Source organism: Neofelis nebulosa, chromosome 4 (genome assembly GCF_028018385.1).
Source record: "Neofelis nebulosa isolate mNeoNeb1 chromosome 4, mNeoNeb1.pri, whole genome shotgun sequence".
Lineage (NCBI taxonomy): Eukaryota > Metazoa > Chordata > Mammalia > Carnivora > Felidae > Neofelis > Neofelis nebulosa.
The window spans coordinates 108,157,521-108,183,765 of record NC_080785.1 but is presented as its reverse complement, the minus strand read 5'-3'; the positions used below and the strand labels follow the sequence as shown (position 1 = coordinate 108,183,765).

At 58.7% G+C, this 26,245-nt stretch overlaps 2 protein-coding genes and 1 non-coding gene across 3 annotated transcripts; all 3 read right to left on the bottom strand.

The window, feature by feature from the left end:
* Nucleotides 1-2,961: 2,961 nt before the first annotated feature.
* On the bottom strand, nt 2,962-18,950 carry MYO1G (myosin IG). Its single transcript, XM_058725648.1, has 22 exons — nt 18,739-18,950; nt 17,077-17,285; nt 16,859-16,952; nt 16,064-16,229; nt 15,836-15,889; nt 15,346-15,441; nt 14,989-15,108; nt 14,194-14,418; nt 13,939-14,084; nt 13,387-13,501; nt 13,103-13,273; nt 12,851-12,921; nt 11,677-11,751; nt 11,352-11,484; nt 10,626-10,792; nt 10,131-10,338; nt 8,227-8,450; nt 7,633-7,777; nt 6,944-7,048; nt 6,682-6,795; nt 5,996-6,150; nt 2,962-5,703 (listed from the first exon to the last, which is right to left on the bottom strand). The coding sequence occupies exons 1-22, from the start codon at nt 18,828-18,830 to the stop codon at nt 5,547-5,549; spliced, it is 3,042 nt and encodes a 1,013-aa protein (XP_058581631.1). The 5' UTR covers nt 18,831-18,950; the 3' UTR covers nt 2,962-5,546.
* Nucleotides 18,951-21,278: 2,328 nt separating this feature from the next.
* LOC131509667 (uncharacterized) lies at nt 21,279-24,133 on the bottom strand. Its single transcript, XM_058725647.1, has 5 exons — nt 23,716-24,133; nt 22,734-22,771; nt 22,381-22,585; nt 22,066-22,222; nt 21,279-21,407 (listed from the first exon to the last, which is right to left on the bottom strand). Exons 1-4 carry the CDS (start codon nt 24,082-24,084, stop codon nt 22,214-22,216), a joined length of 621 nt encoding a protein of 206 aa, XP_058581630.1. The 5' UTR covers nt 24,085-24,133; the 3' UTR covers nt 21,279-21,407; nt 22,066-22,213.
* LOC131511245 (small nucleolar RNA SNORA9) lies at nt 23,425-23,556 on the bottom strand. The gene has a single exon (XR_009261440.1). It is a non-coding gene; the product is annotated as a small nucleolar RNA SNORA9 (small nucleolar RNA).
* Nucleotides 24,134-26,245: the final 2,112 nt, after the last annotated feature.

The following is a 26,245-nucleotide window of genomic DNA, read 5'->3' as shown; positions in this document are numbered from 1 at the left end:
GTGCTGTCAGAGCCGCTGGCCCGCAGCCGGTCTGCCCCCGCCGCCGTCCTCCCGCAATTCGCTCCCCTCTGGGAGCCTGCGTGGACTGCTTCAGCACCTCAGAGCCTGCCTGCCTGCCACCATGAGGACGCGGGTGCCAGAGCACCACGCATGATACGGGTATGCCGCCCTCCCCCGGATGGCTCAGCAGAAGGAGGCTGCGACTCGATTTCAGGGTCGCGAGTTCGAGCCCCATGTAGAGCTTGTTTGAAAAATAAATTAAAAAAAAAAAAAACAACCAAAAAACCCTTCCCCTGTATGCTACGATTTCCCATTTCATCAGTTGCCATGTTATTCCACGTATGGGTTTTTTTTCTTTTTTATGAGAGCATTTTGCTTTTCACATAGCTCTGTACAGACATACGACACACATATATGCATACATGTTCATTTTTCTGTCACATTCTATGCCTTGCTCTCATGCTTACAAAGATTTCCCATTGGGGGACCTGGGGGGCTCAGTCGGTTAAGTGTCGGACTCCGGCTCAGGTTGTGATCTCACAGTTCGTGAGTTTGAGCCCCAGGTTGGGATATGTGCTGGCAGCCCAGAGCCGGCTTCAGATCCTCTACTCTACCTTCTCTGCCCCTCCTGGGAGCTCTCTCTCTCAAAAACAAACAAACACTAAAAAACAAAGATTTCCCATCGCTAAGGTAATATAACTATTTAGATGTATATTCAAATTTTCTTTTACATTTGATACTTTTATCAACCTAGATTAATTTTAGTAACATCTCCCAGATTCCTAGTAATTTACCCCAAGAACACTTATTGGGAGGGCAGCAGTTTTTGTTGCTGTTCTTACCATATTTCATAACCTTAGAATGGAATTGTGCTGTGGGCTCCCTGTCTTGCATTGGTCTGTTCTTCCTGTCTGTGGGTATCAAGGGGCCTCGAAGGTAGGAGGGCGTGTCCTCCTGGTTGTGTGGTAACTGTGCGCCTCTCTGGCTATTTCCATGTGTTATTTCTTCTGGATGATCTTAAAACATGATAATATAATGCTTGTATCTAATGTAATTTATATGCTATGTGACAAGCCTCTTCATGACCCTAGAGAGAGAGCTGATAAAAGTCAAGTGCATTTACAATTAAAAACTCAATAAGAAATGTGTCTAGGGGGCGCCTGGGTGGCTCAGTTGGTTAAGCACCCAACTTCGGCTCAGGTCATGATCTCACAGTTCGTGGGTTCAAGCCCCGCCTCGGACTCTGTGCGGACAGCTCAGAGCCTGGAGCCTGCTTCAGATTCTGTGCCTCCCTCTCTCTCTACTCCCTCCCCTGCTCCTGCTCTATGTCTCTGCCTCTCAAAAATAAATATTAAAAAAAAAGCATTAAAAAAATGCATCTATTTCCTGAATAATCTCAGGTTGAAAGCCAAAATCCCCCACATGGGAGCACGATCCAGGCATCCCCTCGATCAAGAAGGCGATAGTGACTTTCACTGCCCTGCTTATTATTTAAGTTTTTTTTTTTTTCCCCTGCAGGAACTATTCTAGAAGTCTTGAGAATAAAAATGCAGGAGATAGGGGTGCCTGGGTGGCACAGTCGGTTAAGCGTCTGACTTCAGCCAGGTCACGATCTTGCGGTCCGTGAGTTCGAGCCCCACGTCAGGCTCTGGGCTGATGGCTCGGAGCCTGGAGCCTGTTTCCGATTCTGTGTCTCCCTCTCTCTCTGCCCCTCCCCCGTTCATGCTTTGTCTCTCTCTGTCCCCAAAAAAAAAAAAAAAGTTGAAAAAAAAAATGCAGGAGATAAATGAAATCCAGGTATTAAAATCACAAAGCAGAGGATGAAGAGAGTTCCATTCTCACAAGATAAGGCTTTGCACTAGGAAAACACGGGAGGGTGGGGATCACAGGTACGTGGCACGTCAATGCAGGGGGCCTGTGACGGGTCACATAGGCACACGGTAATACTCAGAGCCACCTCTAAACACACAGACACACGGAGAGGTAGACTCAAAAACACCATCAGTAAATGAAAGTAGGACTCAGGTCTACGGGAGGGAAGATACTGTCACCGAATGGTGCTGGATACTAAATGTCCATGTGGGAAAACCAATGAACATGTACATTTACTTTACACCAGACGCAAAAACTAATTCCAGACAGATCACAGACCCAGACGTATAAGTGAAAATCGTAGCGCTGGGGCACCTGGGAGGCTCAGTCGGTTAAGCATCTGACTTCAGCTCAGGTCATGATCTCATGGTTCATGAGTTTGAGCCCCGCATCGGGCTCTGTGCTGACAGCTCAGGCACAGCACCAGGTCTGGCCTTGGCTGGGGGTGTCTGGGGGAGGTCTTCTCCCATAAAAGGCTCCTGCCTCCTTTTGGTGACCCTCCCTTGGGCTGGCCGCGCCCTGGGGGGCCCTTTCCTCCTGCCGCAAGTGCATCCCGAGGGCCCACCTGGTGTGGTCCCATGACGAGGTCCGACGACTCCCCTCAGCCAGGAGGTTTGCGCCCATCTGATGGGCAGCTGGTGAGCCAGGCGCTCTCGTTGTTTCAGGTCTTTCCAAGACCATGGGCAGACCACCCTCTCCTGTGAACACCCTTTCCAGACAAGCCCCAAGCTGCTTGGCCTCCCCAGGCCCCCACACCACTCCCCTCTTGTCCCCTCAGGAGCCAGCAGGGGCATTCCGTGGGCACATTTTGGGGCCCTTCTGCAGGAGTGTGTATGCTTCAGTCACAGACACCCTCTACGTGAGCAATTCCCACCCTCAGTGGGATGGCTCGGTGGGTCAGGACCCAAGACTGCACAGCTGGCCCCTTCTGTGGGAGGAGGGGTCTTCACCCAGCTCCTGGGCCGCTCCTGACAACCCCTCTCCATGGCCAAGCCCCTCGTCTATAAACTTGGGGTCCACAATGCTGACCACACAAGTGGATTCTGAGAACTTCACAGGACAAAGAGGCTTACCATGTGGGACCCTTGCTTGGATAAGGATTGAGACAAATATGTGGATTTTATTTTGATAACAGTTCTTACAAACCACCTGTAAAAGGACATTTGGCGAAAACTGAGCGTTGACCAAGTGTTCAGCGACATAAGGGAATTATTACGCATTTTGTTAGCTTTGATCCCAGCTTTTGGTCATGTAAGATAACATGCTTCATTTTGAGAGATGCGTATTGATATATTTAGGGATGAAATGGTGTGGTATCTACAATTAACCTGAAAATATTTCAGGAAAAATTGAACCAAACGTGGCAAAATGTTCACGGTTCACTCTTAGTATTGGATATATAGTTATTGTATTATTCTTTTATTTTTTATTATATTTTTCTAATTTTATTTTTGAGAGAGACAGAGGACGAGTGGGGGGGTGGGGAGGGGGTGCAGAGAGAAAGGGAGACAGAATCTGAAGCAGCTCCAGGCTCTGAGCTGTCCGCACAGAGCCGGACATAGAGCTTGAACTCATGAACCGTGAGATCGCAACCTAAGCCGAAGTTGGACGCTTAAGCGACTGAGCCACCCAGGCGCCCCTATTATTCTTTATAAATAACATTTTTTTTAAAGTTAACAAAAAAAAATAAAAATAAAAAGTTATCATTTACAACAGCACCCAAATCCAGTGGTCCCACGAATTCATGTGATAAAGATGTGCAAGACTATTGCAGAGAAGCTCAGACAACTTATGACAGCTCATTGGCTAGACTTGGGGACACAGAAAGATACGCAGACATGGGTCAGAAAGCTTAATCTTTGTTTCCATTACCTATCACAGTGCAAAAAACATCACCACTGGATGTAGTGGCTTAAAACCACCACTGCTCAAAACTGCTGGTCTGGCCGCCTCCGCCCCACCTCTGTCTCTCTCTGTGTCTCGTACTCTTCCCGATGTGGCCCCTTGCCACGTGTCTCTGGCTTCTCAAGGCCCGGGCCCGGAGATGCCCCCACCTCTTCTCAGGGCCAGCCTGGAGTCTGGGGGATCCTGCTTGGGCGCAGACATCCACCCGAGGCCAGAGGGCACCGAGGCCCTGCCCCGTGAGGGGAAGCAAAGGCTGAGTCTCGTGACTCAGCAAAGCCAGTGCCTTGGCTGGTGTGCTGTGGGGCGTGTGTGCCTGGAGCTGCCCCACTCAGCACATGATGGCAGGTCACAGAACCTGTCCCCTCCCCTCCGTCACAGAGCAAGATAAAGCTCATACTGACCTCTGACCTCGGCAGGTACGGGGCTGAGTGTCATTTGCAAAGCGCTCCTTATGTGACAAATTGGAGGATTTGTAGACTGATGTGAGGTTGAATACAGGGGGTCCAGACCTTCCTCTTTCTGGCCTGTCTCCTGACCCCTCTGCTGGTGTCCAGACCCTGCAGCCTGGGGAACCTGCCCGGCAGCCATGACGCTCCTGTCTGGAGGCTGGAGAAACCACTTTTGGCTCTGGGCCTGCAGCACAGAGCACCCCCAGCAGGGCTGGACCCCCAAATGTGACCAGGAAGTGTTTTCTCCCTCACAAAGCCACAGAGAACCCAGAAAGGAAGCAGGCTGTCTTGCTGGCCTTGGCCAGGACCACCCGCTGTGCAGAGCAGCCAACTCTCCGGATCCCAGGGGATCTGAGCACCCTTCACCGTCAGCTTGCTCTTCAGAGAAGGGCTGGCTTGTCCTAAGGCCACCAGAGCTGGGGACAGACGCGGGAGCGGGCTATGTGGGGGTCTCCATGGGCCTCCAGGCTGGGCTCCCAGGGCAGGAACAGCCTAACACAGCCACCCACCCAGCAGGTGGCGACCTGCCGCACCCCCTGGGGAGGCCTCAGAAGTTGTGAGCCCTTCCAGGTGGCTGTGGTGGACACATGCCACGTCCTTCCATATCAACTGGGAACAACAAGGCAAGGATGCCACCCAAATTTAGTGAGTCCCAGGAGGAAGGGGCCACCTACGGACAGAGATTTCTGGAGGTGGGGATGGCAGGGCTGGGACACTGAGGGACAGAGGGGCTGGGGACCCACTCTACTGGCCAGAGAGGGGAGGCGTATCCATCTTCCTCTGGGTGGTTTCTGAACAGCCCCGGACTCAAGGTCCTTTGTGTCCCAGAGGGAGGGTTCCTGGGGCCTGGAATGCCCGCACTCAGCAGAGACACAGCAGCTGGGACAGTGTCTGCTGTGCTTAGCCACAGCCCTGCCCTGAGGTGGCCCTGGGAGCCCTGAGCTTCCCCATGGCTCAGTAGGGATAAGGCGAGGAGCCTTATGGGAGGGGAACAGGAAGAGACCCTGGCCCTGGAACATAAAGGGCACGTTTCCTCCCGGACTGTGGGCAGCACATCCAGCCGGTCCAGTCTGGGGTCCCTGGAAGAACCGGGTCTTGCTGCCCCACCGAACTGGGCCCCCAGGCCTCTTGCTCCCCTTCCCGTGACTGCACGGGGTCAGCGGAGGATGCTGGGGTTATGTTTCCCAAGTTGTTGGCAGTTGTGCGGACGTCCACCCACAGATGCAAGTCTCGAAGGGCAGAGACACGCTGCCTTTATTGTGCGTTGCGGGGCTGGCGTTGGGTGGGGGGTGGGAGGGGGTGCAGGGCACGGCCAGCGGGTCAGCGGCTCGGCCAGAGGAGGGTGTAGGCCCCGCGGCTGCAGCGGAAATCTGGCTCCGGCTGCTCGGGCTTCGGCTCCACTGACACGAGGCGCCGGGCCCCGCGCTGGCTCAGCGGGATGCAGTCGGAGACGCGGACTTCCAGGGCGCACCCCTCCCTGAATCCGGGCGGGAGGGCCGTGAGGGGCGGGGCGGGATCCGCGGCGCAGCACCCTCCCTTGTGCGCTCCGGCACTCACCCCTGGCAGTGCGCCCCCTGTCTCCTGTCCCAGTGCCCCAGGACTCACCCCTGGCAGTGCCCAGCCCCCCGCGCCCCAAGACTCACCCCTGGCAGTGCCTTCCCACCCCCGCGCGCCCCAGATTCATACCTGCCAGTGCACCCCCCCATCCCCGCGCGTCCCGGACTCACCCCTGGCAGAGCCCCCCCAACCCCCGCGCGCCCCTGACTCACCCCTGGCAGTGCGCCGCCAGCACCCCCACCAGCTCCCCGACGCGGTTGTCCAGCGGTGGCTGGGAGCGGTGCAGACACACGACTAGATCGTCCTGGCCCCGCGCGTGCAGCACCACCAGCTGGTCCCGCCCACTGGTCACGCTCAGCCCGGTCACCTGCTCAGCAAGGGCTAGCTAGGTTCAGCCGCCCACCCCCTCCCCACCGGGCTGTCCCCGGGGCCCCTGCGAGCTCCCCCCCCCCCACCGGGCCCCCGCCCCGGGTCCGCCCCAAAGGGGAGGACTGGCCCAGGCGCTGCTCCTGAGAACTTGCTCCAGGACACGGTGGAATGTTCTAGAAGGGCGCCTCTAACCCGGTGCCACCACTGCCCTGCGGCTCTCACCCTGAGTGTGCTGGCGTGGCCGGGACGCTGAACCTTCTGCCCTCCACCCATTAATGTCTAACCGGCGCCAGCGGCGTGGCCAACGCACCAGGTGGGCCCCCACGCGGTTACAGCACCCCCTCCCCCACAGGGGCAAGAGCGTGGTAGGGCAGGAGACAGGGGTGCGGGGAAGAGGGCCCCGCGGCTCGGTTCCTGCCTTTCCCGCCACCCCAAGCTGATGCTGAGTTCTAGAAAGCTCAGGTCTTCCCAGGTAGGCTCGAGGGGCGGGGCCCCGCAGAAGCCCCCACCTCACCCCCACGGGGCTCACCAAGGCCAGGGGCACGGTCCGCATCACCCGGTACTGACGGCCCGGGTCCAGCTTGTAAAGGTGCCGGTCAGTGAGCAGGAGCGCCCGGTCCTGTCTCTTGTTGAAGCGATTCACCTGCGGGACAGGTGCTTTGGGGGTCCTGTCGCGCCCCAGGGCCTCCTCTCCCTGGGCCCGGGTTTTCACGGACCGGGGTGGAGCTGACCGCCCGGAAACCTCCGCCCTGGGCTGGGCTGGGCTGCGGCTCTCTGGCCCCACTTCTCACCTTACGGACGTGGCTGGAGAAGAGCACAGTCCCAAAGCCGTCCTTCTCTCGGAGAGCGTTCAGTCGCTGGGTGAACAGGCCAGAGGCTGTGGGGTTGTCGGTGGCCTGAGGACAGATGGGGCTTGCCTGAGGGAGGTCCTTGCTCTACCAGCAGCAAGTCTGGTGAATCCACAAGGCTACCCTTCGCTTTGGAAGCCAAGCCGAGTGAGGCCCTGTGAAGCCTCCCCTGGGTTCTCTGGGGGCCCCCCTGCACGGACCGGTGCAGCCCCAGGTTCTACAGGCCTGTGCCCTCCACTGCTGCCCACCAGCCCAGAAGCTGGGATGGCAGGGGCCAGATGGGACCAGGGAAAACTTTGAGCCCCTGGCCTTCATCCCCTGTAGAATGGGGCCAGGGGCACAGCTCCCGGTGCCTGTGTGAGGGCCAAGGGGAGCCATGGCATAGGGGTGCATGAGCCCGAGAAGGGGGTGGGTGGGGGACAGAGGGTGGAGGAGACCATGTTCAGTAAAGCCCAGGCCAGCTGGTTCTGGGTGGAAAGCTGAAACTTCAGAGGCAAGGGGCTGGCGGAGGGGCATGGCCTCCAAGCCGGCTGGACAGCCAAGCCCTGGGAGAGGACACTGGGGGTGGATACCGGCAAGGTCTAGCCTTGAGCCTTTCCTTGGTGCCCAGCCTTCACTGCCCCAGCACTCACAGAGGACAAGTAGTCCCGGGCCCAGGCCCGCCGGCAGCCCCAGTCCTGCCGCAGCTCTTGCAGGATCCCCATGGCAGCCACCTTGGCCTTGATCTGGGCCATGTCTGAAGGTGGGATGTTCTTCACCAGCTGCCGGGCCCGCCACCTGAAGGGAACCTGGTGGTCAGATGGACCCCATCCCAGGTCCTGCCCCCCAGAACTCACATGCATGGCCTCTACTCCCTTCCCCCATGGGACAAGGCCCAGCCTCTCAGCCTGGCCCCGGCCGCCCTGTGTTTCAGCCTCCCTGGTCTGAGCACAGCAGTTGCTGGGGCTCCCTCCCGGAGAACTCCTGCCCACCCTTCAGAGCTCTACTAGATGCTGTGTCCCCCACTGCCTGGCCCCAGCCAGCCACCATCCTCTGCAGGCTTCCAGCAAAGAGACCTCGGGGCTCTACTGATGACCGTGGGGGTGTGGGGACCCAGCTAATGTGCACGGCCTCCTGTTTTCCCGCTTATGAAATGGGGCTTGCGAGGTGCAGGTGACTGGCACCGGGGGTTCAGTGGGCGCTAGCTGCGTGGGGGAGAGCGCAGGGGTGGGGCCGAGGGCTCGCACCTGCAGAACAGCAACCGGCAGGTGTCCTGGAAGGGCTGCAGCACAGCAGGGGGCGTCGGCCAGACCAGGTCCCGGCCATACAAGGGGGGCTGCCTCGCGGCCTGGAAGCGCCTGTGCAGCTCCGCCAGGTGAGCGCGCACTTTGTGCTTCCGGAACCAGCGCATGATGGTGTAGACGGCCCGGAGACGCCGGCAGCGCCACCTGGCCAACGTGCCGCGCCATGCCTGGGGGGCCAGCCAGGCTCTCATCAGGCCTGGCCAGGCCCCCACCCCCTCCACCCACAGCCTGCTGCTGGGCAAGGCTGACCTGTCTGTGTCGCCCAGGGGCCACCTCCACCTGGCGGCAGGCTGCTTCCCAGGTGGGCACACGGCCCTGCCTGTCGGGGCCTCTGCCTGACCCCTGGGAGAGCTCCCGCTGCACACCCTTAGACGGAAGATCCGACACCCGCAGGTGTGGGTGCTTCCCCCCCAACAAGGGGCTGAGCTGAGCTGGCCCAGGTCTGACCTCCAACCCCAGGAGGCCCCAAGATGGGGGGCACCCCAAGAATACAACCATGAAAATCCAGACTGGAGCCCCACAGCAGGCAGCCCAGACTCAAACAGATGGAGGACAGGATGGATGGCACTGTGGACAGCCCTGGAAACATGGGGCCACAAGGACCCAGTGTGAGCCTCCTGAGTCCTGTTTCTGTGACAGAGGCATTGTGTCCTGTTCCTAAAAACGGTCCCTATGTGTTAGGAGAGAGAGCAAAGCTAACAATTATTAAATGCAGTGTGTTGTCACTGGCTGGGTTTGTAAAGATGTGAGAAGTAATAGTGGGACATTTGTGGAAACCTGAACGCAGGCTACATGTGATTCAGGTATACGGATGATGTTTTATCAGCGTTAGGTTTCTTGTCTGCTAAGGTCAGCATGGTTTGACATCCTTGTTCTTAGGATATGTGTGCTGAGATATTTGGGGGTGTCATTACTTTATAGAATTCAGGAAAACAGAAATACACGTGTATGAGTGTCTGAATGTGGGTGTGGGGACAGATGCACAGAGGTGGGGTAGCGGGCACAGGATGTAGCAGTCCAGGTGGACAGGAAGTAATCAGAGAAATCTGTTGACTTTTCAGTAGGTTTAAAATGTTAAACAGGGAGAGACACGGCGGCATCCCCATCCTTTGGAAACACATCCTGAAACGACTCTAAACAAAATGATTTGCTTGAACAGAACTGAGGTGGGGTGCAGGTGTCGGCAGAAAACCACACTGGTCACAGGGTGACACAACTGATTGTGGGGAGTAGGTGGGGGAGTTTGGAGCCCCAGCATGCATGGTTTTGTCCAGGTCTCCCAAGTCTTTTAGAATAAAGAAGAAAAAAGTAAAAAAAAAAAAAAAAAAAAAAAAAAAAAAAAAAAAAAAAAAGGAAGGTAAAAAGATGGCAGCCAGATTCCTGAAAATCTTGTTCTGAGCACCTGGATCCACCCCAGCCTGAAAGAGACAGCCTCAGGACTGAGGTGAACTGAACCACAGCCATACTTTTTGATTAAGTCAGTTTTAGTCCTGGTCTGTCTCTGACTAAAGGGGATTCCTGTGGTGCCTGGAGGTGTGCCTGTGAGCCTGTCGGTGCACGCATACCCCCCAACTCCAGGTGGTGCACACCCACCCCTCCCCTCCTCCCAGGTGCACACTCATCCCTCCCCTCCCCCAGGTACACATCCACCCCTCCCTCCTCCAGGTGCACACCCCTCCCCCCTCCCCCCAGGTGCACACCCATACCCCCAGGTGCACACCCCTCCCCTTCCCCCAAGGTGCACACCCCTCCCCCCTCCCCCCAAGGTGCACACCCATTCCTGCCTCGCCCCAAGGTGAACACCCTTCTCCCCACACTCTCCATGGTGGGCACCCAGCCGGGCACACCTTCTGCAGCAGCAGCACGATGATGGGAATGAGGCGCGCGCGGCTCTGCTCCAGTGTGACCAAAGTCTGGGGTGAGCGGATGAAGAGCTTGGTGTGGCCAAAGGCCACATCGCCCTGCAGCCCGTGCTGCTCCAGGAGGGCACTCGCGGCTGCCCTGTCAGAGCCCAGGAGGTGGTTGGGCCACGTGTACTCACAGGTCATCTTGTACCTGTGATGCAGGACGGGGCGGTGGGCACCATGCTCTAGGGACAGGTGTGGAGCCACCCCGCGCTGGCCTGTCACACCTGGCCCATGCCACTGCCCCACATGCCACTCACTCCAGCCCACGGTCACCCTGTCCCCTGTCCTGCAAGGGTCCTCACTGCCAGTGTCCTGCGTGTCTGCGTCTGGCCCTGGGGGCGTCTGGGACCCTCTGCCTACCCCTCAGACTCCTCATTGGAGCCCGTGGGGGACAGACACTGGGGAGATGGGGCTCCCAGTCACAGGGAGTGGTACCTGAGCAGGAACCGAGGGTAGGGCTGGCGGGAAGCAAAGCCGGCCCTCCGGACACGCACATTCTCCAGCAGCCCCAGGTACTCGACCTGGTGGCGACAGTGGCCCTCGTCCAGCTTTGCAGCCACCTTGTCCTCATTGGGCTTGATGCAGCGGACGTAGAAAGGCTCCTGCCACGACATTGGACACTCAGGGAGACCAGCGTCAGCCCCCCCACCCGGCCACCCGGCAGGTGTGCCCCCTGCCCTACTCCCTCACTGTGTGTATGGGAAAGGGCTCTTGCAGGGGAAAGGGGAGGCTGAGGGGCTGTGCCGGCCTCCCTCTTGCCTCCGCAGAGGCCAGGCTGAATGTCCAGATGTTCTGTGGCTAAGCGGGCTCTGGGGTCTTCCTGAGGTCCCTTTTGACTTTGAGCTCCCCAAGAAGCTGCTTTCCTGTCCCTGTGAGTCCCGCCCATGCACTAGGCGGTGGGGACAGGAAAGAGGCTTCAAACCACGAATTTACTCAGACTTCAGCCCAGCCCAGGACATGTCACTGGCACTGTGGCGGCTTCCTGCTGGCTGATGGGGGTGGGCGTGGGGGTGGGGTAGAGCTCACTGCAGGAGGTGAACACCACCTTTCCCAAGATGTGCAGAAGTCGGCAGGGGGGGTGGGCAGTTTGATGCACAGGCACAGACAGAAGGACCTGGAAAGATCCAAGGCAGGGGCAGGGGCAGGGGCAGGGGGCAGTACCTTGGAGGCCAGGTTTTCCACCAGGGCCACCATGGAGTTCTTGAAGAGGGTGCCAGCTGTCAGGGGGCGCTTGGTCACCTCTGTGATGTCCTGCTGCCCGTCTGGCCACATGGCCCGCAGGGTGGGGTCTGAGCTGCAAACACAGGCCACATCCCCAGCCGCCCTCTGGAGGGCAGCCCCGCCCCAGCTCTGCCACTGGTAAGCTTTGTGGCCTCTGTGTTAAACCTCAGGCTGTCAACCCATGAGGCGGGTGTCAGACCTGGGCATCTGAAAGCCTGTCGTGCTTGAAGCCCCAGGGCTCGGCCTGCACCTCCGGCCCACACACCTGTTGTACAGCAGCCGCTTGAAGTCCTGGAACAGGTGGTCCCTGTTCTTGTCGATGAAGCCCTCCACTGAGTACCTGCAGAGGCAGGGCTGGTGAGGGGCCTCTGACAGCCCCAGGAAGTCCCCACCAGCCTCCCCCTTCCTCCCTCCAACACCCACATAAGACTCCCCTCTCTGAGAGCCTCCCTCCAGGAATATGAGTCAGTGGTTGTGCCCACAGCACTGAACCCTGGCTCTAGTGCATACGTGATGTGTGGCCTGGGACCAGTGACAACCCGTCTGTGCCCTGATACACATCACATGCTCAGAACAGCGCCTACTGAGTTTCTGTAAGTATCAGTGACAGCAATTAAATGAGGAACTCCTGACTCATTGGTGTGTTTTGACTGTGGCACCAAGAACCTCAGATTCCTTGTCTTGCCCTTTGATGACAAAGGCTAGAAATCGCTCAGGGCCAAACTCTTGGCTCCACCTGGGGCTCCGGCAAAGGCTACGGGCATGGGGTCTGACCTCTGGCTGCACTGTCTTCTCCGCTTCTTGTCCTTGTGAGGGACAAGTAGACACTTGTGCCTCTCCCTGTGGGCCACCTCAAGTCCCAGTCAGGATGAGGTGAGCAACAGGTAAATTTGTAAAATAGCACGGAGATTTCCGAAGGACTCCGCGGGCATTGGTACTGAGCTTGTTGGAAACACTGACTTTGGCCCCTTTGCGCCCCACCCCCAGCTCCCAACCTGCATCTCCAGGGAGGACGCCTTCATAATAGCGTGTCCCTCCCCCAGCACCAGCATGGGGTGGGGCCTAGATGAGAGCATCTTTTAAAGCTTCCAGAGGATTCTATGGTGCAGGCAGGACTGAGAGCTCTGATCTTAAAACCTCCATTTCATGCGTTTCACTTGTGTACCTGCTGACAGGCACGTCTCAAGCGTGCAAGAAGGGGAGATGGGGTGCCTGGGTGGCTCAGTCGGTTAGGTGTCCGACTCAATCTCAGCTCAGGCCATGATCTCAAGGTTCATGAGTTCAAGCTCCACACTTGGCTCTGTGCTGACAGCCTGCTTGGGAATGTGTCTCTCCTTCTCTCTGCCTCTCCCCTGCTGTACTCTCTCTCTCTCGCAAACTAAATAAATAAACTAAGAAAAAGTAAAAAAAAAAAAAAAAAAATGGTGAGAGGGCCTTACGTGACATCCCCTGCATAGTGCTTGATCCGGAAGTCTCGGCCAAACTCCATGGTCTTGTCTGTGGGGCAGAGCTGGGGAGGGGGCGGGCCAGGGTCAAGGCACAGGGCAGGGGTTGGCACAGAAGACCGTCCTTGAGGGGAGGCCCGGCCACCAAGGTCCCACCAAGACAGGCAGCACGGTGCCTGTGGGGCTCAGACAGGGACCAGCTGGGGACAGGTGGGGCGGGGGCGGCCGCAGGGGGCAGAGGAGCACCTGGCGGCTGGTGTAGTGTGCATGGTGGCGGTGGTGCGTGTCCAGGCTCTGCAGGAAGATCCGGTCAGTGATGGTGCCCGCGGCACTGCAGGCCTCATCCAGTACAGCCAGCACGCCACGGTGGGGCCGCTCCACCAGGTCCACGATGGTGGCGTTGTTGAAGTAGTCCACCTGCAGAGCGGCTGGCGTCTCCAAGTGTGCCCGTGAGCCTGGGCCATTCCGCGCCCCAGGGCCCCCGAGCGCACCGCCCCCCATGGCCCCCACACACCCTTGCCGGCACTCACGCTCTGCCAGGCAATGCCCTCCCGCTCGTACTCCTCCTGCTCCTGCTTCAGGATAAGCTGGATGAACAGTTGCTGCAGCTTCTCGTTGCAATAGTTGATGCAGAACTGCTCGAAGCTGCGGGCGGCGGAGGGGCCCGCGGTTACGCCCTGCACTCGCCCCGCGGGCCCGTCTGGGGCTGTTTGCTCTGTGTAGAGCCCATGCACCCATTCCGGCGGCCCCTCCCGGAATAGCTCCCCTGAAGTTCCCCCGAGGCGCCCCACTGTGGGGGAGCATCTCCCGCTCCAGACTACTCCCCCCCACCCCCGCCAATGCTCCAGAGTGGATTTGGGAGTCATGGCCAGGGGAAGTGAGCCCCAAATCTTGCCTTCTTGGGCACCACTGGATGGGAAGCACAGTTGAGGCACACTTGGGGGCATGAGCCTGGGGCTAGGGACCAGCTGAGACAGACAGACGCCGCACATCCTGCTCCCTAGCTCTGCGGAGCTCCGTGGGACTAAGGCGGCCCTAGAGGTTGGGGTCAGAGCGTGGGATGCGGTGGTTGGGCCGCCCACCTGTTCACAGGGAACACTTCGAAGCCATAGATGTCCAGCACGCCGATAACTGTGTCCTTGCCGTCACGCCGGGGGTCCCGGCCGCGGGGTTCCATGACACAGTTGATCCGGTTCACCACCCACTCAAACAGCCGCTGGTACACTGCCTGGGGGAGGCCAGGAGCCAGCTGCTTTGAGCTGCATCTGTCCTTGCCTCCTCTGGGAAGGCCTCCTGGGTGTCCCCGCCTCCCTCCCCACAGTCTGCCCCCAGAGTACCTTAGCACAAGCGTCCCGGGCATAGCTGGCCTCCGCAGCCGTGTGCCCCTTCTCAATGAGCTCCCTGCCTCCTGAGGCCACAGTGCGAGACAAGAGGCAGCGCATCACCGACTCCCGGGGCGTTGCCGTCAGCTCGGCCACGTGGTCCACCAACACCTCCTCGGCCACGGCCACGTGCCCCTGCTCCAGCCCGCTCTCCTCCATCTCCACAAACTCGATGTTTCCCTGGTGATGGCGAGCCATGACAGTCAGGCTCCCCGTCCCAGATCCCAGAGGAGCCTGCCTGCACACCTCTACCCAGGGAGAAGAAAGGACAGGCAGGGATAGGGGTGTGGGGGGGCCTGGCTTCTGCCAGGGGAGTGGCCCCAGATGAGGGAGTGGCCCACAGCGCACAGTAGAGCCTTCTCCAAGGCTTCCCACCCAGAACATTACATCCGTGGTCCCGCTGCGTCTTCCTGCACCCTCTATGTGCCCCCTGCTCTTCAAGACACCTCACAGAGAGGTTCAGAGGGGTGGAGCAACTGACTAAAGCCACACAGACCTCAAATGACAGGTGCAAGAGGCGTCCGCAGGATGCTCAGCTTTGTTGAGCCTGCTGAGTGCAGGCTCACCTGCCAGACACGGACGTGGCATGTTGCAGGCCTGACCCGTATGTGGGCACACAAAACCCATAGCTCGGGGAGGCCTCCAGGCTTCACAGAGGGCTGGCTATGGGGCTGGACTGCCAGAGGCCAGTCTCCTCCTCCAGGGGCGGCCCTAGGACACCACGGCCCCTCAGCCCCTAGCCGGGCTCACCAGGTGCAGAATGGCGGCCAGGATCCGGCGCACGGAGTCTACCTCCTCGGGACTGAAGCCGATCACCCTCATGGCTTCCATCACTGCCTGGTGGTGGCTCCTCTCGTCGCTGTCCAGGGGCTGCAGGCGGAGGGGCTCAGCCTCCCGGTGCCACGCTGAGCCCGTGATGCCTCTGACCTGTCCTGCCTGCTCACCTGCTGCACCCCTCCCCACGCAAAGCCCCCAATTCCTCCCCGTGGATCCCCGTCAAATCAGGGCCTCTGTGGTCCTGCCGCCTGCCTATACCCAGTGCCCCAGCACCTGGCGCCATGGAGCCTGGGCACCCTGGTGCTCCTGCGGAGCCCCACCCCCACTCACATTGAGCCCCGATCCCTGCCGGGTGAAGCTGTACAGGGCGGGGTTCCTCTGCAGGTGCAAGTCTTCCAGCTGTGAGTCCTCACAGCCCCGCAGGACCTGGAGGTCAGGCACACCCCTTTGTCAGGCCCTCCGAACTCCAAGGACTCCCCCCGCAAACGTGCAGGAGGACAAAACCAAGGGAGTTCATTGACAGTGTGGACACTGCCTGAGTCCAGCGGTCAGACATGCTGTAGACACCACGGGAGTACAGAGAGATCCCGCTTCAGCAGTCAGGCATGATATAAACACCACCAGAGTCCAGGAAGATCCTATCCAGGGGGCCTCACCCAGTGTAGACACCGCCCCGATGGTGTCCAGGGAGCTCCCCAGCCGCAGGGTGGGTAGGGAACTGGCGGTATCACAGCAGAGGGGAGACCGGGAGGGAAATGGGTTGTGGGTGGGGCAGTCGGAAGGCCTTCCTAGGCGCTACCACACCCCTGCTTTGGCTCACCTGGTAGAAGGCGTGGAAGTTCCGTTCGCCCACGTGCTGCTTGAGGACCCGAGACTGAGGAGAGAAGGGCAGCTGGGCCCTGGCCCCACGCAGGGGACCCCTCCCAGAGCCCCCAGGGTGGTGCGGGCAGAGTGGGTGAGGCAGGCCTGGTGCAGAGGGGGCCCCCTCAGAGCCTGGCACCTCCCAGAAAGTGCGTCCTGCCCCCGGACCCCAGGCAGCAGGGCCCACCTTCTCCAGCAGATAGCTGTGGATGTGCCCCCCGACAGGATCTCCTTTGAAGTCGAAGTTGATGTCCATGTACTTGCCGAAGCGGCTGGAGTTGTTGTTTCGGTTGGTGCGTGCGTTCCCGAAGGCCTCCAGCACGCACGTGGACTTGAGCAGCACATCCTTGACCCTGGCGGGGCAGGGGGGCTGGGCTGGAGGCCGCAGACCCAGCACCCCTGCCTGCCGCCTCCCATCTTGTGGGCTGGGAAGGCCACCTGCCAGGTGCTCTCGGAAGTGCACCTCCTTGCCTCCCAGGCACCTGCAGCCTGCAGGGAGGACAGCACACCCCGCCCTGCACCTCCAGTCCCGGGGTGGCCCAGAATTTCCAGCACTGGGCCCCCAGCCCCCGGAACTCCACCTTGGCTCTCTCGACAGGAAGGGCCCAGGAAGAACTGGGGCTCTCACACAGGAAGCTGCTCCCACGTGGCCCCACCGGTCACAGCCGGTAAGCAGCGGGCAAGGAGGTGGACAGGCGGGCCCTCATCCGGGCCAGGCACTTCCTGACCGTCCGGGCAACTACTCCCTTCTGTGGGGTCAGCCTGAGGGCCCAGCGTCTGTCTGTCGGCCCTGTGCACCTTGCCTCTTCATGTTCCTGGCGGTGGGTCCCCCTGGCACTGGGCCTGCCTCCCCCGGGGTTGAGAGGGCCTGCGCGGGTCACCTGGAGCCCTCCTGACAGATGAGCCCACTGAACTCTTATGGGTCTTCCCCTCCAGGTGTCACACCCAGGGCCACCCCTTGGCCAGCTCTCCCTGCTCTCACCTCTCCACTTCTGCCCTCTGGCTGGGGTTGGTGACCGCAGCGATGTACTGCATGATGTGCTTGCTGGCCTCTGTCTTCCCTGCCCCACTCTCCCCTGCCGGGCAGACGGACAGTCAGACAGAATTAGCGGCTGCTCCCCTTGACCGGTTCCCTGTGCACCCCCCTCCACCGGGTCCGGGGAGGCTAGGCTACCTGGGCCCTGGCGACGGGGCACGTACCTGAGATAACAATGCAGGTGTCCCTGGACCGCCGTTTCATCGCCCTGTAGGCGGCGTTGGCCACAGCGTAGAGGTGGGGCGGCCGCTCATAGAGCTCACGGCCCTGGTACTTGGCGATGGCCTCAGGCCCGTACAGGGGCAGCTCCTGGTAGGGGTTCACGGACACCAGCACCTCGCCGATGTAGGTGTAGATGCGGCCCTTCTCGAACCTGGCACAGGAGGGGCCGGGCCTCAGCGCTCAGGACTGGGGTTGTACACCCAGGTGCTGGGGCCGTGGGCCGCTGTGGGGAGCCTTGGAGAGGCCCTAGACCACCCCAGGGCTGAGAGTGGGAAGCGGGTGAGGGGTGATCTGAGACTTCCCGGTGCCATCCTGCTGGAACCCCACCCCTGCTGCAGGGTCACGTTGGGGTCCACGCTGCTCTCCACGGGGGTACCAGGAATCAGGACCACCCACTTCACGAAAGGCCGATTTGCCGAGGCCACACTGGGAAAGGTGGAACCAGGTGGTCGAGGTCGGAGAGGAGAAAGGGGCTGGGAGGCAGTGGGAGGAGACTCGGGCTGCTTCCGTCCTGAGGCCCCCGCCCAGCCCCACCCAGATGGCTGGGACTGGGGAGGAGTGCAGGGAGGGGGCCTAGGGCTGCGGCCCCTCCCCCTGCACATCCTCAGACCTCTCAGCCCTTCCTTTCGGGACCCCCCACCAGGACCTACATCCCTCCCCCTCTTGACCTTTCTGCCCTGGGAGGCACCCGGGGCTGCCTGCTCCCAAGCGGTCTGGGACCCGCCCTGCCCTAGCAGCTTGTGGCCCGTCCCTTTCAGGGGTTCCTCTTCCTCTGCTGCCGCCTCAGTAGAGGGAGTCCCCCAGCTCAGCTCCCTCCACACACCCTCTCGTCGCCCGACCTGCCCCCTGCGAACCATGTGGCCGGGTTCAGTGCTCCATCGTGAAAATGGAGCTGGGGATGCCCTCCCGTCCCATGGGCTAGGTTGTCAGAATGAAGTGAGGTTATGCTTAGCCCTGGACAAAATAGCTCTTCTCCTGTCCTCCTCCTTCAACAATGTGTGCCGGGCGGGTGGTGCCCCCAAGCTCCACAGCCGCCTTCTGTTCCCCCGGCCGTCCACCTGTCCGGGTCCTGGCGGCCACCCCATCTCCCTATCCCCTGGCTCCTGCAGGGCAAATCAGACCCCATGTCACTTCTAGCAGCCACGCCCTGCAGCACCCCATGCACCCCCCTGAGCGTCATCTCAGCTACACCCGGGACAGGGCCTGCTCGCTTCCCGTGGCGGAGGTGGGGGGGGGTGGTGGGAAGGGCCCAGCACACGATCCCTGGCCAGCCGGAGAGAGACTGTGTGCCCTGTCGGGGCTGGCACCTGCCGGTCCCTGCCAGTCCCTGCCGGGCAGGAGGGGCAGAAGGCAGCCAGACTGTGTTGAAGGCGGGGGTCTGGGAAGCCGGCCCATCACTGGCTGGCCACCCTCGCCCTGGGAGGACTGTCCTTCGTGCCCGACCAGGTCCCCCTGTAGTCACCCAGACAGTGGTCCGGGTGTGTGTGTGTGTGTGTGTGTGTGTGTGTGTGTGTGTGTGTGTGTAAGCACCACCCCCCCAACCTGGGCTGACAGGGACCAGGGAGCTTGGGGGTGGGGGAGGGGGCCCGGTGCCCTGTGTTCACCTGAGCTTTAGGTTTTCCATGAAGTCCTCCATGGTCACTTGGTCCAAAAGCACAAAGTCGGCTTTGCCGCAGTCAGGGCCTTCCTCATCCATCCTGCTGGCGGGAGGCACCCGGGCCAGGTGGCCCCGACCTTCCTGTACAGAGGGACAGAGGGGAGGGTGCTGGGAGCAGGCCCAGCCCTCTGGGCCTGTCTCCCTGGGCGCGTGTGGTAAAGGAGGAAGTGGGTTCTGGCCCTGGGGAGGGGCTGCCCTCCCCCCTTGCCGCTCCCTCCCGAGAGGGGCTTTCACCCTTGCTTCCTGGTTCCCCCACCCAGAGGGCGGACTCCCGACGGTGGAGGCACTGGGGGCTCTGGAAGGTTTCTGCTGACTGCCTTAGTAAGCTTGGACCCTCTGTGGTCTCTATGCCCACGCCTTGGCCCAAGCAGGGGGGAGGGTCACCCGTGTGGCTTGACGTGGTCATGGCTGCCCGAACCCCATGTGTGTGAACTCTCAGAGCTCAACACTAGGTGCGTTTTAGGGTGGGTACCTTGTATCTTGATTAAGAGTGGGGAATGCTGAGGCCCAGAGCTTGGGGCTGGGGTCTAGAATAACATTCTTGTAATTGTGCAAGGCCACACCAGGATGTGAATGACAAACCCTGCTCTAGGTCAGACTGCACCACACCACAGGTCTGGTGGCCTGGGATCCTCACGCTGAGGCTAAGGCTCGGGAGAGTCGTGCCACAGGAAGCCTGTCCCCCCCTCCCCCGGCCTATCCCTTCAGTAGTAAGTATCAGGAATAGTAGAGAGCTCTCTACAATGGGCAGACCGGCTGGCTCAGATTTGTCTCCAGCCTCCTTGACCCCATGGCATCCTCCAGGCGGACAGTTCTGTCTCCACCCGCTGGGTCATGCGGAGGCTGGAGTATCGGCCAAGATTGAGTCATCCGTGGGATGCTTTCGGGGGCCTGTACTCAAAAACTAGTCTGTTTAATAACTGCCTTTCAATGAGGCCACTTTTTGAACTCTGCAGTAACTGACATGCAAGTTAAGGGATTTTTTTTGCCCCTCAAATTCATTAAGATGAGTACAACCTAGTAAGACTGGGAAATGCTTATTCAAATGCCTGATTAAACTGGGCAGGCATCCTTGCACACCCTCTTCTCTTGGGAGCTGTTGGCCTGGCCCTTCCATCAAGACAGGCCTGGTGCTTTTGAAGGGCTTTTCCACACCAGCGCTCAGGAGAATCTTGACCCAGGATGTCACTTCCCCAATCTCCAACCCATGGGGTCCCCCGTCATGCATTAACACTAGAGGAACTCAGGTGAGGTCTGAAATTCCAGGGACACAAAAACCTGAACGGAATCAATTTTCACATCCCTGGATAGTTCTCTTTGGGTTTTTCCTGGTAGAAATGTCAAGACCATCCTGAGGTTGGGGATTTGGCCCCTGGGCGGAGCTTGCTATGGGCTTTATGGGCTGTCAAGTGTGACCTCAGGCCTAACCAGTCTTGTCTGGAGATGGGGATGACATCACACCAAGTCCTTTCCCTTCCTGGTTGCCTCCCCCTCATCTTGGAGGGGGACGACAAACCCCTTTCGGGATTTCAGCTGGGGCACTGAGCAGGAGCACAGGGGCTGTGTGTCACTCTTCTGACCTCATGGGGTCAGCGGAAGTTCCAAGATGCCTCCCTCAGCCAGGTCCCTCTCCTTCCCGGCCCCACCCTGGCCCCCGCTGATGCCCTTGATCTTTTTGGTTTCTCCCTGGCAGGTTCCCGGATCACTCAAGATTTATGTCCATCTGGGGGCAGTCAGTTAAGTGTCCGACTTCTGGCTCAGGTCATGATCTCGTGGTTTGTGAGCTTGAGCCCCATGTGAGGCTCTGTGCTGACAGATCGGAGCCTGAAGCCTGCTTCAGATTCCCAGTCTCCTCCTCTCTGTGCCCCTCCCATACTCATGCTCTGTCTCTCAATAACGAATAAACGTTAAAAAAAAAAAAAAAAAAAAAAAAAAAGATTTACACCCACCTGACTGGGGAGGGCACCTCGTCAGCCACCGCCCACTCTTCTCCCTCCACCCCGGGGGTTTCCTCCCAGAAAGTACACTTCTGGTGTGGCCTGGAGTTACACCTGTGGGCACTGTGCATTCACACTATCAGTTAACAGACTGACCGCATATGTTTTCTGATGCAAGCAGGGCCTGCTGACATTCCTTGCTGATAGCCTCACCAACATGAGCTAAATAAACACCTAAACCTGGGAGTGGGCAGGTGTAGTCCACCAGAGGGCCGGCGTCAGTTTTCCAACAAGTCAACTGGGTGTGCATCGCTCACACTGAGTGTCAGCCCACACATGGGCCTGGCCACCTGCATATGTGTGCAGGTGTGAAGATGTGCCCCACACCCAGGTCTCACCGCGCTGGTGAGGACTAGAGGGAAGTCCGTCAAGGCAGCAGAGGCTGCTCTGAGGCTCCAGGTAAAGCTCCTGATGGTAGGGGGCTGGCGCCCCATCACCTACACAGCCATTTGCAAAGACAGGAGTGACAAGAAAGGAGACCCCTCCGGGCTGAACCACACACTGAAAAGATTTTATTAACTATCCCCATCTTCCCACACAGGAGCTGTCAGAGGGGCCGGGGTCACAATGACAGCGACGAGCCTTGTTTTGGAAGCAGACAGCGCAGCGGCATCCAAACCTGAGATCAGAGAACGCCAGTTAGAGTCGCACACCAGGCCCCAGGCCACCCTGACCCCAGCCTGGGCAGAAAACAAAAAATTCCAGCTGCCTCCATGAAGGGGAGCATGCCAGGACTTGCACCTGCTTTGAGAATGGGAGCAGCACAAGGGCATGTCTGTGGTGAGGCCACACCTTCAGGCAGGAGGAGGAGGGACTTGGAGGCCTGCGGTGAAAAATTAAGTAACTTGAGCACAGCCAGGGACTCTCAAATGCCAGTTGCCATAGAGGCAGGGACAGAACTGGACCAGGATCCACACCCCTGGCCACACCGTGAGCTAACCAGCCCTGTGACGGGACTCAGCAGCAGCCTGGCCTTCCCAGGCCAGCACACCACCAACCCTGGAGGTTCCTGGGGAAAAGGCTGCAGGTCGAATCCAAAACCACCAAGGCAATCAACACCGTGCCAAAGAATCAGGGCCTGAAGAGTCCAGGTATTAGACCACTATCGTCCAAAAATAGTCTTGTGAGCTTGAAAGCAATTAATCTTTCTGGGACTCCATCATCTGATTTTCAATATGGGAAGATCAGAATAAGTTGATGGTTTTGAACTTCTCGGGCAGGGGACTCAGGGAAATTAGTAGACATGAAGTGAAGACAGACCTCTCCAGAACACTCACCACTGCAGATTCCAGGAACAGCCTGGCAGCCACCGACGAGGCCATCTCTCAGGGCTCTTGCATCTTGGGATTGCGGTGGCTGACACACTGGGGGACCGCAGACAGTACTGTCATGTGCTGGGCAGGGTGACAAGGTGGCCCGCCAGTTTCAAGCATGCTGGTAGGACACACAAGGCCTTTGATTAGAGCTGACCCTTCTCAGCAGCAGCAGTCAGGGCGTCGGCATCTTCCCCCAGCCCCAATTCCCACCAGGGGAGCTGGAAAACACCCACACACAGGGAGGGCCGTGTGTTACAGGAAAGCCAAGCCTTTTACCTGCTCTCTGCCCCAGAGGGAGGCACTCCCTTGTATGTCCCAAGGCTGGCTGCTATTCGAACATCTGAAGATGGGCCAGAGTTCAGTCAACGCCTTGCTCACAGGACCGCAGAAACATGAGACTGAGTGTGTCCTCGAGGCCGGTGTGGTTAGTGTCTGCACGTGGACTGAAGAGGCAGATCCCAAGTCTGCTGAAAGCCTCAACCTTCAGAGGAGACGTGGTGTGACCCGGCCACCCAGTGGAACTATGCTGCCCTGCCATGACCACACTGGCCCATCCCTGACAGCACCCAACAGCCCTCCCACCAAGGCCAGGACACCCCGGGCATTCCCCTCCCACCTAAGCTTCCCACCTGCTTCCAGATTCCACTCCTCCCTCTGGGTCTGGCATCTGGAAAAGGGCAGACAGTAAGTAGGGTGGGAGAGGCCTGGTGTCCAATCGCGATCTGCCAGTTTCTGGCTGGGCAACCCTGGACGTGGGCCCCTGTTCCATATCGGACCCAAGACCACCTCTCGGGGGTCCCCAAGGATTTGAACTGGGGGAAGAACAAAGACCAACAGGAATGCCCTCCTTTAAGATGAGCACACGCTGGCTTCACCCTCCAGCAGCCCCACTGCAGAATTTCACCATTTTTTCCCTACAACTTGTGATATCCCATCCATCCATCCATCCATCCATCCATCCATCCATCCCACCGGGCTCGTCTGGCACTGTTTTCCACTCATGATTCCCCGAGGCTCCCCCTTTACCACTCCCCCTAAACTTCATTTCCAACTTTTGCAAGGCTTTTAAGGACAATAAAATCTGCAGCAAGCGTGAACACAGCAAACACCCCCAAATCCACAATTACTTCTGTAGATGTGAACGTTCTGTGAGCTGCATGGTCTCCAACAGTAGCCACTTGCCAAAGGTGTGTCTCCTGAGCACCTGCCAAGTGAGCAGTGAATAAAAACCCGGATTTGAAACTTTACTTCCTCTAAACTCACGTGGCAACTGCAGATGTTTACAACGTGCAGCACATCAGAAATGGAAAAAACGCGGTCATCTGTTCGAAATTTCTATAACCTTGCTCTGGATGGAGCAGGGCAAGGCCTCAAACCGTTTCCCAATGTTCTTGCAAGCGCTGCAGGAATGCACGGGGCCACCCCAGACCCAGGCACGCTGGAGGCTTGCCGCCCACCTGCCCGAAAGCCCCTAGGCCTGGGGCACCGGCCCGGCCTGCAGACCAGACGGGAGGGGCTACCTTCAACGCTGTCCCCCACGACCCTGGAGCTCCTGAGCGGAACTCCCTCAACTCCCAAGAACAGAGAAACAGCCGTACGACCGGTCATTACCCAGAGCTGCCCTCCTGCCAGTCTTCCCGGCAAGTACTCCCCAGCTGCGATCAGTCTCCGGAACGGCGGGCCGAGACCCCCGGGCACACTCGGCGGATTCCGCAAGGGCTTCCGGTGAAAGCGGGGTGGCGGGCGCCGTCGGCCGGGGAGCAGCGGCGTGAGCGGCGTCACTTCCCCGAGGCAGCGCCGCGAGGAGGACACGCGGTCAGCCGCCGCCGGGACGCCGTCCCCGGCCGCGACTCCATCCCCGCGGCGCTGCCTCCACGGCCGATCCTCCCCTGGCCTTAGCAGGGCGCGAGCGCCGCCGGGTACCCGCGATGGCCTCGGATGCCCAGGCCGCCCGACAGCCTCCTGTCGCCAGCGACACATGACAGCGCCGAGCACAAATCAGCGCGCCGGAAGCCGGCCGCAATGACGTCACGCAGCGCGCCGGAAGTCGGCCACCGGGAGGACGCGGGCGGAAGTCGGGTAACGGCTGTCCGGGGCCGCGGGGCCATAGAGTGGGGGGCCTGCCTCCTGTCCGCTCCCATCGGGGTGCGCGCCCCCCTTTCCGCCTCACGGCCGTCTCCGCTCGAGTGGTGTCCCTGACGGCTCAGGGATCCCGGCTCCCGACGCGGGGAGGGCGCACGGCCGGCGGGCAGGGCCGGTCCCGCTGGGCTGAGCGCGAGAGCGCTTTCTTTGTCGTCGCCTCCCGTGAGCGGTTTGCCCGTAGTGGGCAGCCCGTCCCGGTCTATTCTTTCGCTGAAATAAAAGTATTTTCTTCTCTTCTGCTTTTGTGGAGCGCTTGACTGGGTTGGGAGGGCCGCGCCGGGGAAGGTACTGAAGCCGGAAAGGGTGCGGCTGGTCGGAAATTGTAGGGCCTTCTCCGAGGGGACCGGGGGCACGGACTGCATGTTCGGGGGTCTGGGATCAGGGATCAGGCTCGCAAGGCGAGAACGGAGTTCTGTAAGTAAAGAAGAGCTGAGCAGGGCTCGAAACTCATTTTACTTATGGCACCTGCTAAATCCATTCAAGCACTTCAGCGTGTAAGAATCCCATTATGTATTTTATTAAATCTTATGAGACGGGGCAGGAGTTTTACTTCCAGATTGCTCACATGGAAAATAACATTTGCCGAAAGAGATTAGGAGGCTTGCTCATGATCTCTTGGAAGGCTAGGTTTTTCTAGCTCAAGAGTTTGGTGCTGCTTGCCTTCCGTGAGTCTGCCACGAGATAGAGAAACGGTGTGAGGATGTGGGTGTATATGTGTGACCAAAAAAGGTGGGCTCTCCCCAGGACGGAAAGAGAAGAGCTGCTTTCTAAAATCATAACAAAATTCACTAGAGAGGAGACGATGCTCTATGGAAACTGTTTTCCAAAGAATAAGAAAGTGCCAGTGGCTTCTGGGTGGCTCAGTCAGTTAAGCATCTGACTTCGGTTCAGGTCATGACCTCCCAGTTACTGAGTTTGAAACCCATATTGGGCTCTGCACGGATGGCTCTAAGCCTACTTGGGATTCTTTCTATCTCCGCCCCCCCCCCCCAAATAAATAAATACACCTAAAACAAAAAGGGTGCCAAAACATTAAATACCATAGAACCAAAGCTCACTTGAGTTGTACAGGGAGGGTGCATGAGACAGGGACAAAGGGAGACAGACCTCTCAGCAGCATTTTAACGACTTAACAGACTATCAAAAAGAACTTTCTTCAAATCCACATCTCCAAAGAATAACTCCACTATTCTTCCAAGCCAACTGGGATATATGCCTGGAATAGAATATTACCAATTTGGCTCTGGAAGAATACATAAGGAGTTACAGCCAAGGAAATGTCAAGGGGGAGCTGGTGGGGTCTCTTCCACAGGAGGCCACACAGGGTGGCTGTACTCACAGGGACTGTCACAATCTAGAGCTGGTTTGGTCCTTTATCATTTACAGGCCTGGAAACTTGAAACTATAAAGAGAATTCACTCGAAGTGAGTTGAAATTCTTTTCTTTGCTGAGTAAATCAACCCACTGGATTTGTCATGGGCACAGCATGGTATGAGGTGCATGTGTCCAAGGACAACTTGGAGACCTCTCGTTAGTTATGTGCTCTTTAGTCTCATGAGGGAGATCCTGGATGGGGGAGAGGGACAAAGAAAACACTGAAGTTAGCCTTCGGAACAGTGAAAAGATTCACTTAAAAAAAAGGGGGGGGGCACCTGGGTGGCTCTCTCTGTTGAGCATCCGACTCTTGGTTTTGGCTCAGGTCACAATCTCACAGTTCATGAGTTTGAGCCCCCAGTCGGGCTCTGCACTGACAGTGCAGAGCCTGCTTGGGATTATCACTCTCCCTCTCTCTCTCTGCTTCTCCCCTGCTCAAGTGCTGTGTGTGCGTGTGTGTGCGTGTGTGTGTGTGCACACGCTCTCTCTTTCTCTTTGTCAAAATAAATAAACTTCAAACAAACAAAACCTACACCAATTAGCTGGAATCTAGCCAAGACATGAGTCCATTGAAAACTGTCTTTGAGAGGGCCAGTTGAAGATAAATCTTCACTTGTTCAGGGCT

Bases quoted from the DNA above. Each gene is read 5' to 3' on its own strand.
- MYO1G (XM_058725648.1), bottom strand. From the start codon at position 18,830: ATGGATGAGGAAGGCCCTGACTGCGGCAAAGCCGACTTTGTGCTTTTG. The intron at 15,109-15,345 runs GTGAGTGGGGGT...CTCCGCCTGCAG, and splicing joins GGCAGGGATCGGGGCTCAAT to CCCCTGGACAGCGACGAGAG. The intron at 14,085-14,193 runs GTACTCTGGGGG...GGCCTCCCCCAG, and splicing joins CCCGGGACGCTTGTGCTAAG to GCAGTGTACCAGCGGCTGTT.
- LOC131509667 (XM_058725647.1), bottom strand. From the start codon at position 24,084: ATGTGTCGCTGGCGACAGGAGGCTGTCGGGCGGCCTGGGCATCCGAGG. The intron at 22,772-23,715 runs GTAATGACCGGT...GCCCTTTTCCAG, and splicing joins TGGCAGGAGGGCAGCTCTGG to ATGCCAGACCCAGAGGGAGG. The intron at 22,586-22,733 runs GTGGGAAGCTTA...TCTCCTCTGAAG, and splicing joins GGAGTGGAATCTGGAAGCAG to GTTGAGGCTTTCAGCAGACT.